This window comes from Podarcis vaucheri (genome assembly GCF_965113315.1).
Source record: "Podarcis vaucheri genome assembly, chromosome: 6".
NCBI lineage: Eukaryota > Metazoa > Chordata > Lepidosauria > Squamata > Lacertidae > Podarcis > Podarcis vaucheri.
Genome location: NC_138764.1, coordinates 84,385,132 through 84,402,041, shown reverse-complemented (window position 1 = coordinate 84,402,041; position 16,910 = coordinate 84,385,132). Strand labels below are relative to the sequence as shown.

Here is a 16,910-nt window from a genome sequence, read left to right as displayed (position 1 = left end):
GCTCAGAGATAGCTATTTCTCTTCTCTCCCCTACCTTCCACATTGGTGTGATGAAGAGTTCTCTGTATTTCCAAAGCCTGCATACTGCAATTTTGGGTGCCAACTAGTTCCAAGGAAAGAGGGCATTTTCGGTGGCTCTGCATGAAATCTGTTACTATTCCTTGACTCAAGGAGCTTCTACAGTAAGATTGTTCAGAAAAATGAGCTTGCAAAGTCAGCCATGGAACCACACGAAGATGGAGCCAACGGGCAATGAAGAATCAGAAATGAAAAGAATACAAGTCTTGCTGCACGAATCTCCCTTGATCTGTTAAGACAAAGCCCAGAAAGACTTTGGCACTCCAAAATGGCAGTCTTAATTGTCTGAATGTACCTACAGAGAAAAAAATGAGTGAAGTTTCCTTTAGAGGCTTGGACCTCAGTGTGTGCGATTCTTTAGATCCTAAAGCAGCCAAGTGGCTTTAACACACCATCCACATCAATTGCTTTGGATGGAGAGCCTATGGCTGTCCAGATTTTGCTGAACTGCAATTCTCCAGCTGACTCAGCCACCAGCATGGCCTGGGACAAAGGATAATGGGAGTTGTAGTCCTGCAACATCTGACAGGCCACAGGCATTCCACTTCTGCTTTTCAGGGAAGAGTAATGCACCTAGGATTGTTAAAGGGCCTCCATGTTGATTTGCCGAGTCTATCTCAGTACAACTGGCTGTAATAAATGACTGCTCCTGGGCTTTGCTTTTGTTAGATTGAGGAAGCTGTTGCTGTACTGCAAGTGCACCAGATCTCTGAAGCATCCCACAAGAGCAACTCGGCAGCATTTCTTCAGTGACCAAGGTGGGTTGGTAAGGAGTGCACAGCAATCAAGTGAGAAACTTGGTTTTGGCCAAAATGTGTAAGCGGGAGGGAAGGAGAGCAGGCCCAAGCATTGCATTGGGGACCTGATGCAAAGACATGGTTCCATGCTGAGAACACACACAGAAGGACCTATTCATACAATGTCATCTGCTTGGCAAGGTGAGGGACAAGTAGGAAAGTGTTGCAGTTGCATGTGTGAAGCTGACACTTTCTGCTTCACTCCTTTTTAGAATCCGATTGGTACTGATCAAATGACTGCTTCGACTTTGCCTGCTGCTGCAACCGTCATGTCTACACTGCTTGTGCAGCAGCTTCATTGTTACCATAAATTTGCTGCACGTGCTCTGGATCTCACTCAGACTCAGTGCCCAGCCGTGGGCCCGAACTACTGTAGGCACAACCAGTGGATTATCAATGGGCAAATTGAGCTCCTCTTCCCATTACAGTCAGGATGGCTACATGAAACTTCTCTGTGCATTCTAATTTAGAGTTTCTCCATTTAACATATGCGTTTGCAGTCCCAAGGCACAGGTGGTTAATATATACTCTGTCCAACTATTTACTGGTATTTTTTGGGGGGGGGTATATGTATATAAATATTCGTGCAAAAATCTAGCCTTTTTTGAATCACTTTCTTTTGTGCACTTAAGAGTCGTTGCAGCTTCTTTTCCCACTAACATTGTATTCACACTTTAAGGAGTATTTTTCACAGGTGCTTTTCTAGTAACTGCTTGTATGGGAAGGATGTGTTGTGAGAATAATGTGGAACAAATTGGTTCCCACATTGTGTTAATTTATCGAAGCTGGTCATTTTTAAGTAGCCTTAAGCTTCATCCACCACTGGGGCCTGTGGCACTATTTTATTTGTTCGTGCTGCTGTTGACATGATAAAGGAAATGAAGCGTCATTTCCTTTATCACCAAGTCTTGTGTCAGTGTTCACTGTCTAACATGGCACTAACAACTACTCTGCTCAGTTGCATAGATCCATGGGTTGCCAAAATTACTGGGACAAACCATTGTGAGCTCGTTTGTTTTAAAGAAAACCAACTGGTTCTCGTACTTGACACATGGAGGAGGGGTTTTTGAATTGCATTTTTAAATAACTCTGATAGAGATGCGAGAAATGAATTCCTCCTCTCCTTAAAAACACTTTTCTTCTGCACTGTGTCATGCGCATATCCTTTTTTCAACAGCCGCGTGTGCATTCTGTAGAAATTGAAATATTTATATGTACTGTTACCTTTGAGCTGGGAAAGAAACTTTGACTTGTTCAACACATGCCTTATAAACTTCATATCCTGGTAGCACATTAATATATGACTGTTCTCCTTTATAACTTGGATTTAGTTAAATTGTCCCAGGAGCCCAGAGAGGGGGCCACAAGCAGGTACTTGCAGTTAGCCCTGCGCTGCAAAGTGGACACGATTAATTTCCATTTGACAACTACAAGTTGCGCAACCAAACATTTATTTAAAAGTTCAAAACACCAGAAGCATAGGCTGATTTTAGTTTTCTTCCCTCAATATTTCCAGATGGATGCGAGAGGCGGCTGTTACTAGACTCTGCTGAACAGTGCAACATTTACAGTAATGGTTCCCTCTAGGGTATTTGGTGCCTCCTGCTCTGTGCATAGCTGTGTTAAAGAGACTATATGCAAAACTCTACCCACTCCAACTTTAAAAAGGCATGAGCTCTAAGGCAAAAGAAAATGGGGATTGTCTTGGATCTTCTCACTATTACAAGGTTGAGGGGACTAACTGCAAAGCTTGCTCTGGAGGGCAGGCTCAAAAGAAGCTACAGACATTTCTTGGCTATGGAATTTTGAGCCTAGTTTTCACAAAGAGCAGAAGAGCTAATAAACCGCTGCCTGGACACTATCAGAATGCAGGTGAAGCCTCTTGCAATAAATGCCCTTCTATTTTTAAAAAATGTAGAAAAGCAGGTGATGGAGAAGGCACCTGCCCTTTCATTATCTGCTACAGAGCTGGGGAAGTGGTGGCACTCAAATGTTGCACTCTCAACTCCCGTCTACCCTGGTCAGGGATAATAGGGGGGCACAGGTCACTCTGCAGAGGGATTCTTCGTAGTAAGAGACATTCTACCAGATGGGTACCTTACCTGTAGTCTGGAGTGCTAGAAGCAACATCAGTTTTATCAGCCGCTATTCATAAGGAGGTCTATGAGCAGGAAGGTAGGCAAAAAGTTTATGTACATGCAGATTGCTCTACTCTTCAGGGCATGTTCTTTCTATATGAAGCAGGAAAATTGGCTATGCCGGTCTACTTTCTGGGCTTCCTGCCCTCACCCCCAGCTGAATGTTTAACCTATAACTACTTTCAAACATATATCAGAGGAGGGAGCGTCATCATAAAGTAATAGACGTGTAAAAAACATAACAGGCAATCAAGCTAAGCATAAATGAAGCAGCCTAATCTAACAAAGAACGCAAGTCTGCAAAAGGTATACACAGCATAAGAGCAGCACGACATACCAGACTCTTTGGTAAAGGATAAAAGCAGCATTAGGTTTCTAAAGAACATTTCGAAGACCAGAACGCTCAACTGGAGCCTAGTGCACAAAAGTTAAGGCAAAGCAGAGACTACTTTTGAAAAACATACATCCGTCAGCCACTGTGTCAGTCCAAGCCTTTAGCTTGCAATTGTGCTGCTACCTACATGGAGAAGCAGCTACAACCAGAGGCTTGCAGTTCTTCGCTCTGCAAAACACACCCACCTACCAAAAAATATCAGTTAAGTGCTGCCCTGTCTGCTATAATCTCTTTCTCAGTGAGTTAAGGTAAATTTTGCTAGAATAAGGGGCTTGCAGTACAGCTACCACTCTGGAAATTCTATTAGGAAGTTGTGACTCTCAGAAGGTCACACTGAACTTTTGGAAGCCTTTATAGGAAGAACAAATAACTCTGATAAAGCAAGGAACCAGAAAGATGCCAACAGGTCTGAAAGGTGAATTTTGCATCTGGCTCTGCATTCAGGCTGGTCCCTGTGATCACTTTTTAAAAAACAAAAAAACAAAACAGGAAACGTATCTTCAGAAGAGTATGGTGTTGCCTTTAGCCTCTCTTAAGAGTTATTTTAATTCTTGCAGTAGTTTCTGAGCAGCACTGTTCTTTGGTTCAATTTTCAAGAGGCTGTTGATATCTGCTTTACTAGATCTGTAGTCCTGGAAGTAAAGAAAACATGTAGATATTTGGCAGGAGACAAATAAAGGTGCTCCCGAGAAAGCAAAAAGTGGCACCCCTACATTTAATAAAAATCTTTGGAATTTAGTGCATTCGGCAGCACTGCCACTTCTACAGCCCCATCCTCTATATCTCATGGTCTATAACACTACCTGGTATCCTTTGCAGCATATGGGCACCAACAACTCCCTGAATTTATTGTTGACTTTAGTAAACAAATGCTTTTGATTACTTTTTGGGATGCTCTCAATTCCCCCTGCCTCCTTGATGATCCCAATATCCTGAGGAGCCTGCCTTCAGCTGTTGCCCCAAAACAGCCACCTTCCAGATGTCAACTCCTTTACACACCTCTAGAATGGGAAGACAGAAACGTCTAACTTCTAACCTGCCAGCAAATTTGGCCCACCTGGGGGTCCACTGACGTCAGCCGATGGGAAAAGTTTAATCTTGCATTGGCTGCAAACCCTGTTCTTGGCAGTGAACAGGATCGCAAAGCCAAGGCAGCAGGATTTAATCCCTGTTCATCAAGAGAAGAATTTGCAAAACATTATCTGAAGCAGCTCTGTGCTGCTTCTCTAAGCAAGTGGGAGAAAGGAGTCTGTCTCACCACCCATTTGCTTAAAGGAACGTTTGCAAAGGGCTTTAAAACCAATGTGGGTTCCCAAGCAGCCAACATCCAGCTGGCTGTAAAGCACCTGGAAACCAGATGCAAGGGATTTTGAGAGGTAGGTGGAGCTACCCACCTCTCATGTGATGTCACAATGACATGGTGTGGTTGATGAAGATCTAGCCACTGGAGCCAGAAAGGTTCCCCAGCCCTGCTCTGGAGCAAATAGGGTGGAACTGGAGAAAAAGCTACATATCTGCTTGAAAATAAGCACTTCCCATACTGTAACTCAGTGACCCAAAATAATAGGAAGTTCCTTACCTTGAGCTCTTTATATGCTTGTGCTCGTCTGTAAAATGCTTTGATATTCTTTGGGTCCATCTTAAGTGCTTCTGAGCAATCCTGAACTGCTTCCTTGTACTGCTTCATATTCAGGTAGCAAAGAGCCCTACAATGTATGCAAGGAAATATAAGAGTCTTTGGAAACAACTGCTATGGAAATCCTGCATTTGGAATGATCTCATACACCTAATAAAGGGTGCTGAGGGGTAGGTGTTCAAATGCTCAATTTTTATTTTGAGGCCCACTGGCTTCTCTCATAGAATGATTGCTCTTGATAAGTAGAATGAATGAATATTGCCAATACAATTGTCAAGTCCAACATCATCAACTCAACCATGATTAAGTTGTAACAATGCACTTCTAAAAAGCTTGCTTTTCACACCCCACCCAAAAACTGTCATGACTGCAGTTTTCCTGAATGAGCTAGACTGCAAGCATCATCAGCATCAACATCATTATAATCATCTTCTCCTGCTTCTAAATGCAGTGGCTTTCTGCTCATCTGTAATAAACCAATGTGACTGCAGCCATTTGCACCTTGATCAGTTAGGATCATCATCTTGCATAGCCACATTTCTAGCTTCTGTCAACAGGTCGTCCCCCAAAAAAACTTTCAAGTAGACCTTTAAAGAGGCTGGAGCTAAAAAGATGTGGAAGCTGATATTTTCAGGAAGCTGAATGCTGCACATAGTAAAATAATATGTGCTCCTATAGAGTAGCGGTATATACAGAGCATAATTTGCATATACTATGATTACAGAACGTAACTAAACCATTTGGGAGGAAAGGACTCTACCCAGGTACCCTTAACACCTTTAACGAAAACAGAGCCCACAGGAACATATCAGCCAAAAGAAGTAGGCTTCATGAGGATGACCTGTACTTGTGCATCCAGGCTGTTAGCAAACACTGGGTCCTGGAGTGTCCAATAACTTTCCATCTATTGTCTCCCCCAATGGCCGCTTTGCAAACTCTCTCATGGCGCCTGCAAGTATGGCTCCCAACCTACTGTTGGCTTATTCAAGCCTAGCCTCCATGAGCTGCATGAATCAGGTGTTGGCCTTTTTAGGAGCACAGAGAGATTGATAATTCCAGAATTAGTAGTAAGGGAGAGCTCTTCCTGTTTCTGTTCTCAGAGACTCTGACTGGCCCCATCAAAGCAGATTATATTGTGAACTGCCGAGATCTATGGGTATAGGACAGTATGGGAGTATAGGAGGGAAGCAGGGCATGCAAGTGTATGTTACACTTGAGTAAAAATGTCACAACCCCAAAGCATCCCTATTGACCATATTTGCATACAACCCTAAACCAGAATCCTGTCTTAATAACCTAAGATATATGAGTGTGATGAGCCCCTGCAGGCAGTCCCTTTTCTGCCACTTTTCCCCCTTCCCTTTGCATGAACTGCAGCAGAAGTCAGGATTCAGCACTAAGCTATAGCTCCCTGTTTCTTGCAACCCAGAAACTATTGTTAACGGCTCCAAAACAAGCCAGAATATGAAGCCAACTTTAAATTGTGCATTTTTGGCGTTTTATGTGCAAATGCAGCCATTATCTTCCACCCACATTATAGTTTTAGGACTGGCAGTCAAAATAGTTTCTGATACAATGTGCTACAGTGTAATTTGAGGGTGTATACCTGCACCTGTCAGATGGTTACATTAGCTTTACCTGTTAGTGTACGTTGCACCTTCCAGCTTATGGAGTTTTAAGCTTTCTGTGTACTTCTCAACAGCTTTTTTATAGTTTCCCTTCTTTACAAGCTCATTTCCTTCTAGCTTCAACACATTTGCTCGATCCATTGTGGCAGCAGTAGGCACTGAAATTCATTTCAAGAAAAAACACAGTGTAACCCTGAAAGCGGCTATGACAGAGGGCCAATACCACAAATAAAAATTCAGTCCTTGATGTTTCAGAGGGTGGAACTATAACAACCGAAAGTCAAATTATTATGTTAGGATATACTTGTTAAAAGCTCCTTTTGAAGACTGCTCATCAAGGACACAAATTTAATAGCTACTCAATGCCAACACAAACAGCTAGCCTTTTGTGTTAGGTAGTAGTTCCAGCAAATCTCTGTGGGTCCGTGAAAAAAAAGTGCTGGAGAAAAAGACTGTGCTGCAGTACCAGCTCTACGGAGCTGACAATAGGAACAGGAAACATATAATAGAAGCATATTCTTATCTAATACATGGAAATTGAGGTATATACACAAATGAAACTGTACTTTGATCAGGTCTGGGCTGCTTGTGATGCAGCAAGCTAAATGTAGCACAGCAGGGAAGTTATGGAGAGCATCTGATAAGTTTTGAAAAGTCTGGTTTTTATTGCTGAGACAAGAGAACTAGAAAGGGTGGCTGGGTGGGTATGAAGCACAAGGCAAGCCACAATGCTTGACTGATGGGCTGTGTTCAGTTTGGTGGTCACAAGTTCTGCAGATGAAGTTGTTAAAGTGTCCCTAAGCCCCTATTCCCACCTCAGATTCCAGGTGGTTTCTCTAAACTGCCTAGAGTTATCAGAAAGAGAATGCCAGTTGGAATTTGGATGAGTTAGTTGAGGCACTATGTGCTCTGTCCCTCATTCTCATCCCTAAAGCAAAAGAACTACCCACCTTGCTTTGTTCCTGCAGTAGTGTTTTCATTGCTTCTTGTAGTAGCTTCTTGGCTTCCAGGTGGGGGCTCCCACCGTCTCTGAGCAGAAACTGGAACAGATGGGATGGGTGGGAGCTTCTGCCGCCACTGAAGACCATCTTTTTCCAGTAAGGCTTTGGTCATTCTGGAAGAGGACAGTTATTAGTTTAGCCATTGTTTGACACGGTCACCATCCCATAAACAGATAGCTAGCTATTATGATTTATACACCTCTAAAGCACAGAAGTTCCATTCCTAGATCTGGTTGCCTGGAATATAGACAAGATCTATGCTTATTTTAACAAAGGTGGGCTGCATCTTAAACAATATCAAACTGTTCTGGAACAACATAGAACCCGCTATCTAGAGGCACATAAACAAACCTAATTTGAAAGGAGCAAGAATGATCTAAAATCTACATTAGAATTTTTTTGTACATTCATTTTGAACACAGAGCAGGGGATTACCGATTGACTCCATCATGTGCAGCTTGTACAGTGATATCAACCTGTAACACAGTTTTGTAGTCCACGTAGGCTAAATGATATCTCTCAAGAGCTTCATAGGCTGCTGCGCGCCTCAACAGGGGCTTGATTCCAAAAGGGACCAGATCCAGGGCCCTAAAATCAGCAGAAAAGGCAGCAAAAGATTACTGGATAAATAAAACAGCAGAATTGACAATGTTCAAACTCAGTTGGCGGAAGGGGGTTCACATGCACAGCACATATTTATCAAAATTTCAAGTATCTAAAGAGTTTGGGTGTCTCTTGGGCTCTGCAGATAAAATGTACAATACTATAGAAGCAGGGATGGGAAACTCTTGGCTCACTGGCTGTTGCTGGACTTCAGCTCTAATCTGTCCCAGGAAACCTGGCCAATGGGAGTTGTAGTGAAGCAACATTTGTAGGACACAGGTTCTCCATCATATAAAAGTTATTTGAGCAAGCCACACCATTTCACAATGAAATTTTCCATAAGAATTCTTCAATCAATCCATCAACCTTTGATGGATGGTTTAGAACGACTGGGTCCAGCCATCACATTCACTGTGTGTGTGTGCCAGTATCTATACTCAGCAGAGTTACATCTCAACACAGCTCCTTCCTTAGAAATGTCTTTGGGGTTGAAGGTACACACAGTAGGCAATAAACACTTGGGGATGCCGTAAAGATTCAGTGAAGTGTAGAAGTTTGCTTGACAGGCATAAATGCATACTGGTAGCAAATATATACAGACATCCACCACTACTATGGTCAAGGCATGCTTAGAGTCCAACAAGAGTCCAAGACTCACTCTCTGCTTCTCTCACCACAAGGTGCAAGCAAGAGACTCACAACAAGTTACACAGAACCAAAGAACAGTTCCCACAGAAAACTTCCTTGCATAGACAAAACAATCTTAGCCTTCTGCTTCTTCTTAAAACTTCTCTGTTCTTATCTGTTTCTAGAACAAATGATTCTCACACAGAGAGAATACCCAACAAGATTAATGTTATCTTGGACAGACTCCCCCCTTCTTTATCTATGTCTAGCTGTCTATAGCAGCGGCATCACACATGGGGGTTCCATTCCAGAAATAGCTTGTACTGTAAGTGCAAAATTGTGTCCCACCAAAATTTCGTGGCTGCTGTCTGGCAAGCTTGGGGGTGGGGGAGCCCCATGCAGAGGCCTCCCCCATGTCTCTGTGGTCTTGCCTCAATCTTGCACATGTGGTGGCAGCATTGAGAGGGTGCGTGTAGTCTTGCTGTGTCTCCACTGCCTTCCCTCACATCTGCAGCTGCAGAGGAGCATTGAGATGGTGGTAGCAGCAACCCAGCTCCCTTGGCTGTACTTACCAGAGGGGAAGGTGGAGAGATGAAGGTGGAAGGGAGGCAGACAGAGACATGAAGGCAGAAGCTGCAGCTCCATTCCAACCTTTTTCTTCCGCCCGAGGCCTCTGTCTGCCTTCCTCCATCTCTCCCCCTCCACTTGCAGCCATCCCTGGAAGGCTACTGCCGTCGCTTGAGGCAATGCCCTTGCCACCACTTCCTTTCTAGTGGTCGCAGCTGTGTGTCATTGAATTTGTGCAGGTTAAATGTGCATGTGATGCTACTACACTGTTTTAAAATATATATTGAAAAGTATCCATATGCTGCTGCTTGCTTGACAATGGTTTGCAAGGAGCAGATGAAAGAAAATGAAAACACAGCAAGATAAATAGCACAAGAAATGGATTATAGGCCAGTTACTGCATCCAAAGATTGCAGAATGTGATTCCCCCCCCCCCCAGCAGCAACATTTTGCTGAAAGCAGTAGAGGGGGCATTTGTTTATTTGATTCATTTATCTTAACAATTTATTTATCCAAAAATAGATTTGAAATTCAAAACCTACAACATGGGGAACACAACTAAATTGAAATGAGTAAAACTATTTAACCAACAATGATTTGAAATGCCTGGTTACTGCTGCTGGTTTGGAAGAGTCACATGAACAGTATTCTGTCCACCACCTATATTTTGGGAAGTTTAGGAATGAACACTGGAAGATAATCCTACTTCCAGCCAGCAGGGACAACAGAACAAGTCCCCCTCTTCTCCCCAGCCACTTTGTGGGCAAAGTGTGTTGTGCTTCAACCCTGTCTAATATTCCCTACCTGTAGAGAGTGGGTTCTGAATAGACTGAGTTGGCCCTTTCTGTAGCCAGGGTCTGAAAGGCATCAAGCGGTAAGAGGAAGCAATCTATAGGAATATGTAAACTAGACTTCCATTCTCTTGTCCTCAGGACAGAAACTACTTACTCAGAACAATCCTTAATGCAGAGACTACAGTTCCCATCTTTCAAATAGCAGGCAGCACGATTGGACAAAAGAACACTCCTCTCTTCTGCATTTGCATCCCCTAGATATAAAAGGGAACATTAAGTCAGATTTCTAAGCATAAGTACCTCTGGTGCTAAGCAGGGTATAGTGGGATTTGGAGATGCCTCATCTTCTGCAACAGAGATGGGGAACATGTGGTCCTCCAGAACATATTGGAATACAACTTGTATCAACTTAGCCAGTGGTCACAGGTGATGGAAGATGTAGTACAACATCCAGAGGACCCCCTCCTCTGCAAGATGCTTCTTGTTACCTTGTGTAAAGCTTCAAGACCAGTAACTATGATGGAGGTGAGAACAGAGGTCACAACTGGGGAAAAACGTTAATGAATGGGGCACCATCTTAGTAACATCACTAAACCAGTCACTAAACAATCATTAACCAGCACTCTTACCATTTTTATTGCACTATAAAGAGAACATTGATCACAAGAATTCCTGATTGTCTGTCGTATCCCTTATTTGAACATGATCTTTGTGCTGTCCTCTATCCTCATCTACTACATTTCTAAGCTCACCTTCAAAGAGCTCAAAGCAGTATATATGGTCTCCCATTCCCTATGCATATGGTCTCACACTCCCAATTGCATATTTTATCCTCACAGGAGACCTATGAGGCATCTTTGGCTGACAATGTGTGACCGGTGCAAATTTACCCAATGCTCTTGGTGGGTTTGAAGTTGGGGATGAGCATAACTCAGTGACACACATGCTTTGGCTCCAGAAGGTCCTGGCATCTCAAGGTAGGGCTGGGAAGACTCTTGTCTAAAACCCTGGAGCCAGTCAGCACAAAGAATACTAAGCTAGATGAACCAATGGCACTGCCAAAGAAAGCAGATGCATTGCCAAAAGAGAGGGTAGGAGGTGGCATAAGCTTAATTCACAGCTACAGGTGCAAATTTAGAAAAATAATTACTGTAATTTAAATCCAAATATAATACATCTAACTTATTGTTGAAAAACTGACAGGCAACCTGTGTGCCTTGTTCAGTCTGCTGTCTAGATGCTGAGGAACAACTTCAAGGCTCCTGCTCTCCAATCATTATTTAGCAAGATTTTTACTTATTTGTTAAGCTGCATATCAAAATGGTTTACACAAAATGGTATAAAACAGTCATTAGGTAGCTGTAAAACACTTCAAAAACAGTAAATATATTATCAGTATATACACACTTTTAAGAACAAGGAGACATAAATGAAAATAATGTCTAATTAAAAAAGTTTAGGTGTTATGAACAGTACAACTAAAGCACCTGCTGTATATTCATCGGATTCTTTAAACTGGACTTAGATTGCATAGCCCTTTAAACAGAGGACACCATACAGAGGACTGTACTTTTTAAAGTATCGCTGTCATTATACAAGTTTATAAACCACTTCACAGCATCAATGTGGCTTACATAGTGAAACCAGAACACAGACACACAAGCTCTAACAATAAATCAATTCAACAAACCCTAAAACAATAACACCATCCTAAAAACTCTGAACACAATTAAACTATTTATCAGATATAAAATTGATGTTTCATAAATGGCTGGGTTACACCCCAGGGAAAACCTATTAAACAGGAATGTCTTCAAAAGATGATGTCTAAACACCATCATGCTAGGCACCCATCTGATTTCAACTGGAAACTGACTCCTGAGAGCTAGAGCTGAAGCACTAAAAGTAGGACAGATAGCCATTCTAACCAAGGTTAGCTCCCTGTAATCTTACACTGCTTACTAGTGTCAAACTATGGCCCACAAACCTCTTTCTGGGTGTTCCTGTAGGCATTTCCAATGCAGATTTCTTTGTAATTGGGTATGGAAGTGGAATAACACAATGTATGCTGTCTATAACTAGAATAAGGATAGATGCATATGCAATTTTAAAGTTACTTTAAAATACAAGAGAGTAGGGATCCAATTGCTTCCCATATATATCATGTATATTTTTTTTAAGTGGAAAGCTGCCAAAAAATAAAGCACACATGTGCTTTGTGTTCTTGATAGACATCACATGTATGTCTCTAACTATTATTGGTACCTCAGTAGGGGGGAAAAGCCTGTCAGATACAGCTCTCAGAGGCCATGTGATGTCCACACTAATGGAGAAAAGACTATAGAAAGTATAGTGAGTTTTTTTAAAAACAAAACAAAACATTCCTATTCCATTCTCTGTGGCCCCCACCAATCCAGAGAGCCCCACTTCCTTTCATTACTTCAGCAAGTGTATGGCTCTTCAGGGTGTCCCCATTTCAGGATGTTTTTGCCCTCCATCTAGAAGTCCTTCCCTTTCTCATGTTCAAGAAAGCCCGGACAGAGACTGTTAAAAACTATATATGCAGGAAGGGCGGGGAGGGGGGGGGCAGACAAGGCCAAAGCCAGAACTCAGTTAAATCAACTTCTGTCCCTCACCTTAACTCCATTAGGAATGCAAGGGAAAGGAAGGAATCAGAAAGCAAAGTCTACAGCTCAGAGGCTGAGAAAGTGAAGAAAGGAAACAGAAAGTGTATCCCACGAGCTGTCCAACTGCTGGCTCTGTTTTTATGTTAGTAACCAAACTTACTCATTGTGACACAATTACTGCAGCAGACAGCCTGCTGACCTAATAAGTCTAAGGCTGTGGAGGAGCTTCAGAGGCTACCAGTAACAAAAAGACCGGGCAATTATGAAGACTTAAACATCTTCCACTCATCTGCCCACTGCAACCTACAACGTTGGGTGCCTTGTAATCCATGGGCTGCCAATTCCAGGAATATGTAGCGTGACAAAGAATGCTGTTCCATATTAATCCAGAGGACCATAAAGCACCGCTACTCTACCTAAAGAGCTGGTTTAAGAAAAAGAAGCCCAGAGCTCCCAAAGCCAGCTAATGGGATGGAGTTTTTATATTCTGCCATCAGGTATGGTTTGAAAACTATTCCCGGTCTCCAAACGTACATAGTGGTATCCTTACTTTTGCATCAAACGCTTCAGGGTTCTCAATCTGGGACCTGGTGACACAACACAAAATGTTCCTCAGCACAGGATGGTTTTATGGGGAAAATCCAAACCACCATTACTATTAATTTCTGTATATATAAGACTTCACCTGGGTTAGAATATACAAAGTTACCTATTAGTCAGGCCACCCCACCATCTAGAACTAGATACTACAATTGAGTAAAATCTCTCAGGGTTTTATCCAGCCCTAGTAAAATCCCTTGAGCTTTAGACCCTGAGAAATAAACCTAAGACTTATCTCTCTCACACAACCCTACAGAGCTATTTAGGTCCCATCTCTCCTAGTGGCGGCTTCCTCCGGGCCTCCATTTAACCCACTGTAAAATGGGTGCAGTCCTATTTCGCAGGGAAGTTTTAAGGGCAAGCCCTATAAAGGCCCTTAATGACTCTGCAAATCAGGAAGTGATTCACACATGAGCAGGAGAAAAGCACAGGGTTGTTGTCATCAGTGCATGGGGGGGGGGGAAACATTTTTTTGCAAGTTAAACATTCGCCGATGGAATATGGCTTTGAATCCTAATACTCGGCATATACGATTCTGGATCTAGTCACCCCATAGAAGTAATTTGGGGCAGGCGATATTTGAGACTTAAAAGACTGCACAGACCTAAGGGATGGGTTGGGCTGGCGAGGATGGTTGGGTGGGAAGACACATAACTTGCTTAAAGACAAACCGGGGGGGGGGGAAGGACCAGTTTATGGTGCAAGGCAGGAGGGCACTATAGTCCTGTAGATCCCCAGCCCAGGATCCCCAGCCCTCTCTGACCGCCTTCCCTGGAAACTGAGGCCTTGCCAGGGCTTTCGCCGCCCGCCGCCAGTACCTGCTGCTTCCAGTAACTCCAGCGCCCGGCCGTAGAGGGCGGCCGCCTGGCTGTATTGCCCGTTGCGGAACTGCTCGTTGCCCGCCTGCCGCAGGTCAGCGATCCGCGACGCGGGAGCCATGAAGCCGGCCGCGGGGTGCGAGGAAGCCGGCGCCGGCACTCGTAAAGGAAAGCAGCCGGGGCTGCAGCTTCCTCCTCCCTCTGCGCTCGATTAAGCAAGGGGGCGGGCGCCGTCCGCCAGAGGCTCCTCCTTTCCCCTCCAGGGGCGCCTGGGCAGGGCGAGAAGCGCAGGCGGTTGCTCTCCGTGCCCGAAAGTTAGGCGAGGGGGCGGGACGCAGCCCCCTTTAGCACATGTTCGCTTTCTCGGGAGGAAGCCCCGACTGAGTCCGCTGCGAATTGCTTCTAAGTTTGCGTGGGAGGAAGCTGCGTCGAACTCAGTGGGACTTACTTCAGAGTAAGCGCGCCTCGGAGGCTCCGGCTGCAAGCGCCTTCCTTCCCCCGGTAATGGCATAGGATCGGTCTGCTTTCGTTCACTGCGCCCCCCCCCTTCCAAGATTAAGGTCGGTCAAATGACCTTTCAGTTTGGAAGCGGCAAAATCCAACAAGCCCAGTTGCGCTATGGGGCTGCAATCTTGCGCACGTTCACTAGTTGGGAGCAAGTCACTAAAAGTGCTTGGGCAGGAGAGTCATACGAGGCAAAGCCTTGCAGTCCCGTCCGCGTTTGTGAGCAAATTCTATTTAACGCAGGGGGCCTTTTTATTTTCACACGAGATGATGGCTGTTAGTTAATAGAAGTTTATGCCGCGATCAATCTTGTTCTCTTGAGTAAAGGCAGCCCAAGTCCTTCGCATGTTTACTGAGGAATCAATCCCAAAGTCAACGGGCCTTCCTAGAAAGTGGCTTTAGGATGGCAGTCGTGCTGTACAATCTTAAAGTTAAGTCCTACTGTGTAGTGATTTGAGAGCAGGACCCGGGAGACTCCAAATCCAGTCCTTAAGTTCATTTTATTGCATTTCTTTACTGCCCTTCATTTGGGGATCACTGGACAGTTTACAATATAAAAACACAAAAATGTGTAACAGTAACAAACAAAAAACAAAATCACACACACACACACAGTTTAAAAGGCCATAGGTTGCTCAAATAGCCTGGGAGAAGAGGAATGTTTTTTGCCTGACATGGGCGATGCTGTGCCTGTCCCATTTCTCTAGTTCAACCTATGTTGTTGCAAAAATACAATGGAACCAGATACTGACCTGGTGGCTCCTTTGAGTAAATGCAAGGAGCAAGTGTAATGATCATAAATATGACCTGCACCCAGGTGAAGATAGGATAAGTGTATTAAGACACAATCCTTTTTTAAAAAAGTATACAAGCCTCTGCTCAAAAGTGAGTACAGATTGGATTGCTGTGGATTGCAGTGTGGAAAAGATACAAGTATAGAATGTCTTTAATATGAAGCACATTTAGAAATTACAGGGGAAATCATGCAGGCAAAGTCAAATGTGAAATTAATGTGTATCTGGAAAATAAGTATTAATTTGTAAACTTTTGAAACTCAGAAAAAATATATAAAAAATGAGTGAGTGGAGCTCCAACAGCCTTATCCCCAGGTAAGGGTGCAAAAGAATTGTATCCTGTCTTTACAGCATTACAGGACTATTTTAGGCAGGTGCTGAAGATGTACCCTTTAGCACCTGAGATAGAGTAAGACAAGCCCTATTCCCCTGCATGTAATGTTTTAACTGTTTTTAATGGCTGTATATTTAAATTGGCTTTTGACCTCCCCCACACAGTGGCAGGTAAGGAAACAAATTACAACATGATGATGACGTTGGGCCTGAAACGCCTCTAATTTCCTCTCATTTTGGGCAGCCATTTTGCAGCAGCATCTTATTTACAGAAGCCCCGCTTTGTTCCACGGGGCTTGCTTACTCCTTAACTTCAGAAAGCACCTCAACGCTTTATTTATTGTGGCCTATAACCCTTCCTTCAGAGGCATAAAGAAAAACGCATCGTGATTCTTTATTGGCTTCTGAGGAAACGCGGGATGGGGGGGGGAGTCGGGGAGCAGCAGCGCGGCGAGGAGCGACATAGCCACTCCCACCGTGATTGACTTTTTTTAAAAAAACAACCCCCCTGGGGGCAACTGCCGCCAAGACCTGCGAAACCACGTGGCCTGGTTTCGCGCGGCCCCCTTTCTCCCTGCCCCGCCCCCTGCTGGTTTCCGGCTGGTGCTTGCCTGCGGGGAGGGCGGGGTTCTGAGGAGGAGGCGGCGGCGGCGGCGAGGCGGAAGTGCCTTTGGCGCTGGGGAGGCGGGGCCGAAGGGACTCAGCGCGAGCGGGCAGAGCAGAAGGAAGGCGGCGGAGATGGAGCGGCCGTGAGGAGGGGGAAAGCGCGCGCGCGCCCACCCTCGCCCACCCCGGACAGGCGGCGGCGGCTCTCGTCAGGCGGCCATGGAGACTGTGCAGCTGCGCCACCCGCGCCGGTGAGAAGCCAGAGGGGAAGAGATGCGCGGGGATGGTCAGGGTGGCGAAAGGGCTCTTGCGCTGTCTGAGGGGGTGGGAGGAGGGGACCTGGGTGCATGTAGGTTACGGAGGCG

General features: G+C 44.4%; 3 protein-coding genes across 8 annotated transcripts in view; 2 read left to right on the top strand and 1 right to left on the bottom strand.

The window, feature by feature from the left end:
* Positions 1-16,910, top strand: part of PABPC1L (poly(A) binding protein cytoplasmic 1 like) — a 149,717-nt gene that overhangs the window by 29,083 nt on the left and 103,724 nt on the right. For 3 of the 4 annotated variants that reach the window (XM_082226055.1, XM_082226054.1, XM_082226053.1), the window contains 2 exons: positions 748-836; positions 1,088-3,893. The exons of the other annotated variant lie outside the window; for it this stretch is intronic. In XM_082226055.1, coding sequence (XP_082082181.1) covers positions 748-831 — 84 coding nt within the window. In that variant the 3' untranslated portion in view covers positions 832-836; positions 1,088-3,893. Of the gene's footprint in view, positions 1-747; positions 837-1,087; positions 3,894-16,910 lie in introns of those variants that run through there. 4 annotated transcript variants of the gene reach the window in all.
* Positions 2,310-15,625, bottom strand: TOMM34 (translocase of outer mitochondrial membrane 34). Of its 2 annotated transcripts, none has more exons than XM_082226448.1 (7): positions 15,565-15,625; positions 10,418-10,517; positions 8,108-8,260; positions 7,622-7,785; positions 6,682-6,829; positions 4,987-5,113; positions 2,310-4,039 (listed from the first exon to the last, which is right to left on the bottom strand). In XM_082226448.1, the coding sequence occupies exons 1-7, from the start codon at positions 15,608-15,610 to the stop codon at positions 3,947-3,949; spliced, it is 831 nt and encodes a 276-aa protein (XP_082082574.1). In that variant the 5' UTR covers positions 15,611-15,625; the 3' UTR covers positions 2,310-3,946. The 2 variants fall into 2 exon arrangements, with proteins under 2 accessions (XP_082082574.1, XP_082082573.1); XM_082226447.1 differs by lacking the exon at positions 15,565-15,625 and adding an exon at positions 14,309-15,470.
* Positions 13,090-16,910, top strand: part of STK4 (serine/threonine kinase 4) — a 64,363-nt gene continuing 60,542 nt past the window's right edge. The window contains exon 1 of one of the 2 annotated variants that reach the window (XM_082226210.1): positions 13,090-13,387. In XM_082226210.1, the coding sequence (XP_082082336.1) occupies positions 13,362-13,387 (26 nt within the window). In that variant the 5' untranslated portion in view covers positions 13,090-13,361. Of the gene's footprint in view, positions 13,388-16,633; positions 16,797-16,910 lie in introns of those variants that run through there. The other variant, XM_082226209.1, reaches the window with a different exon arrangement.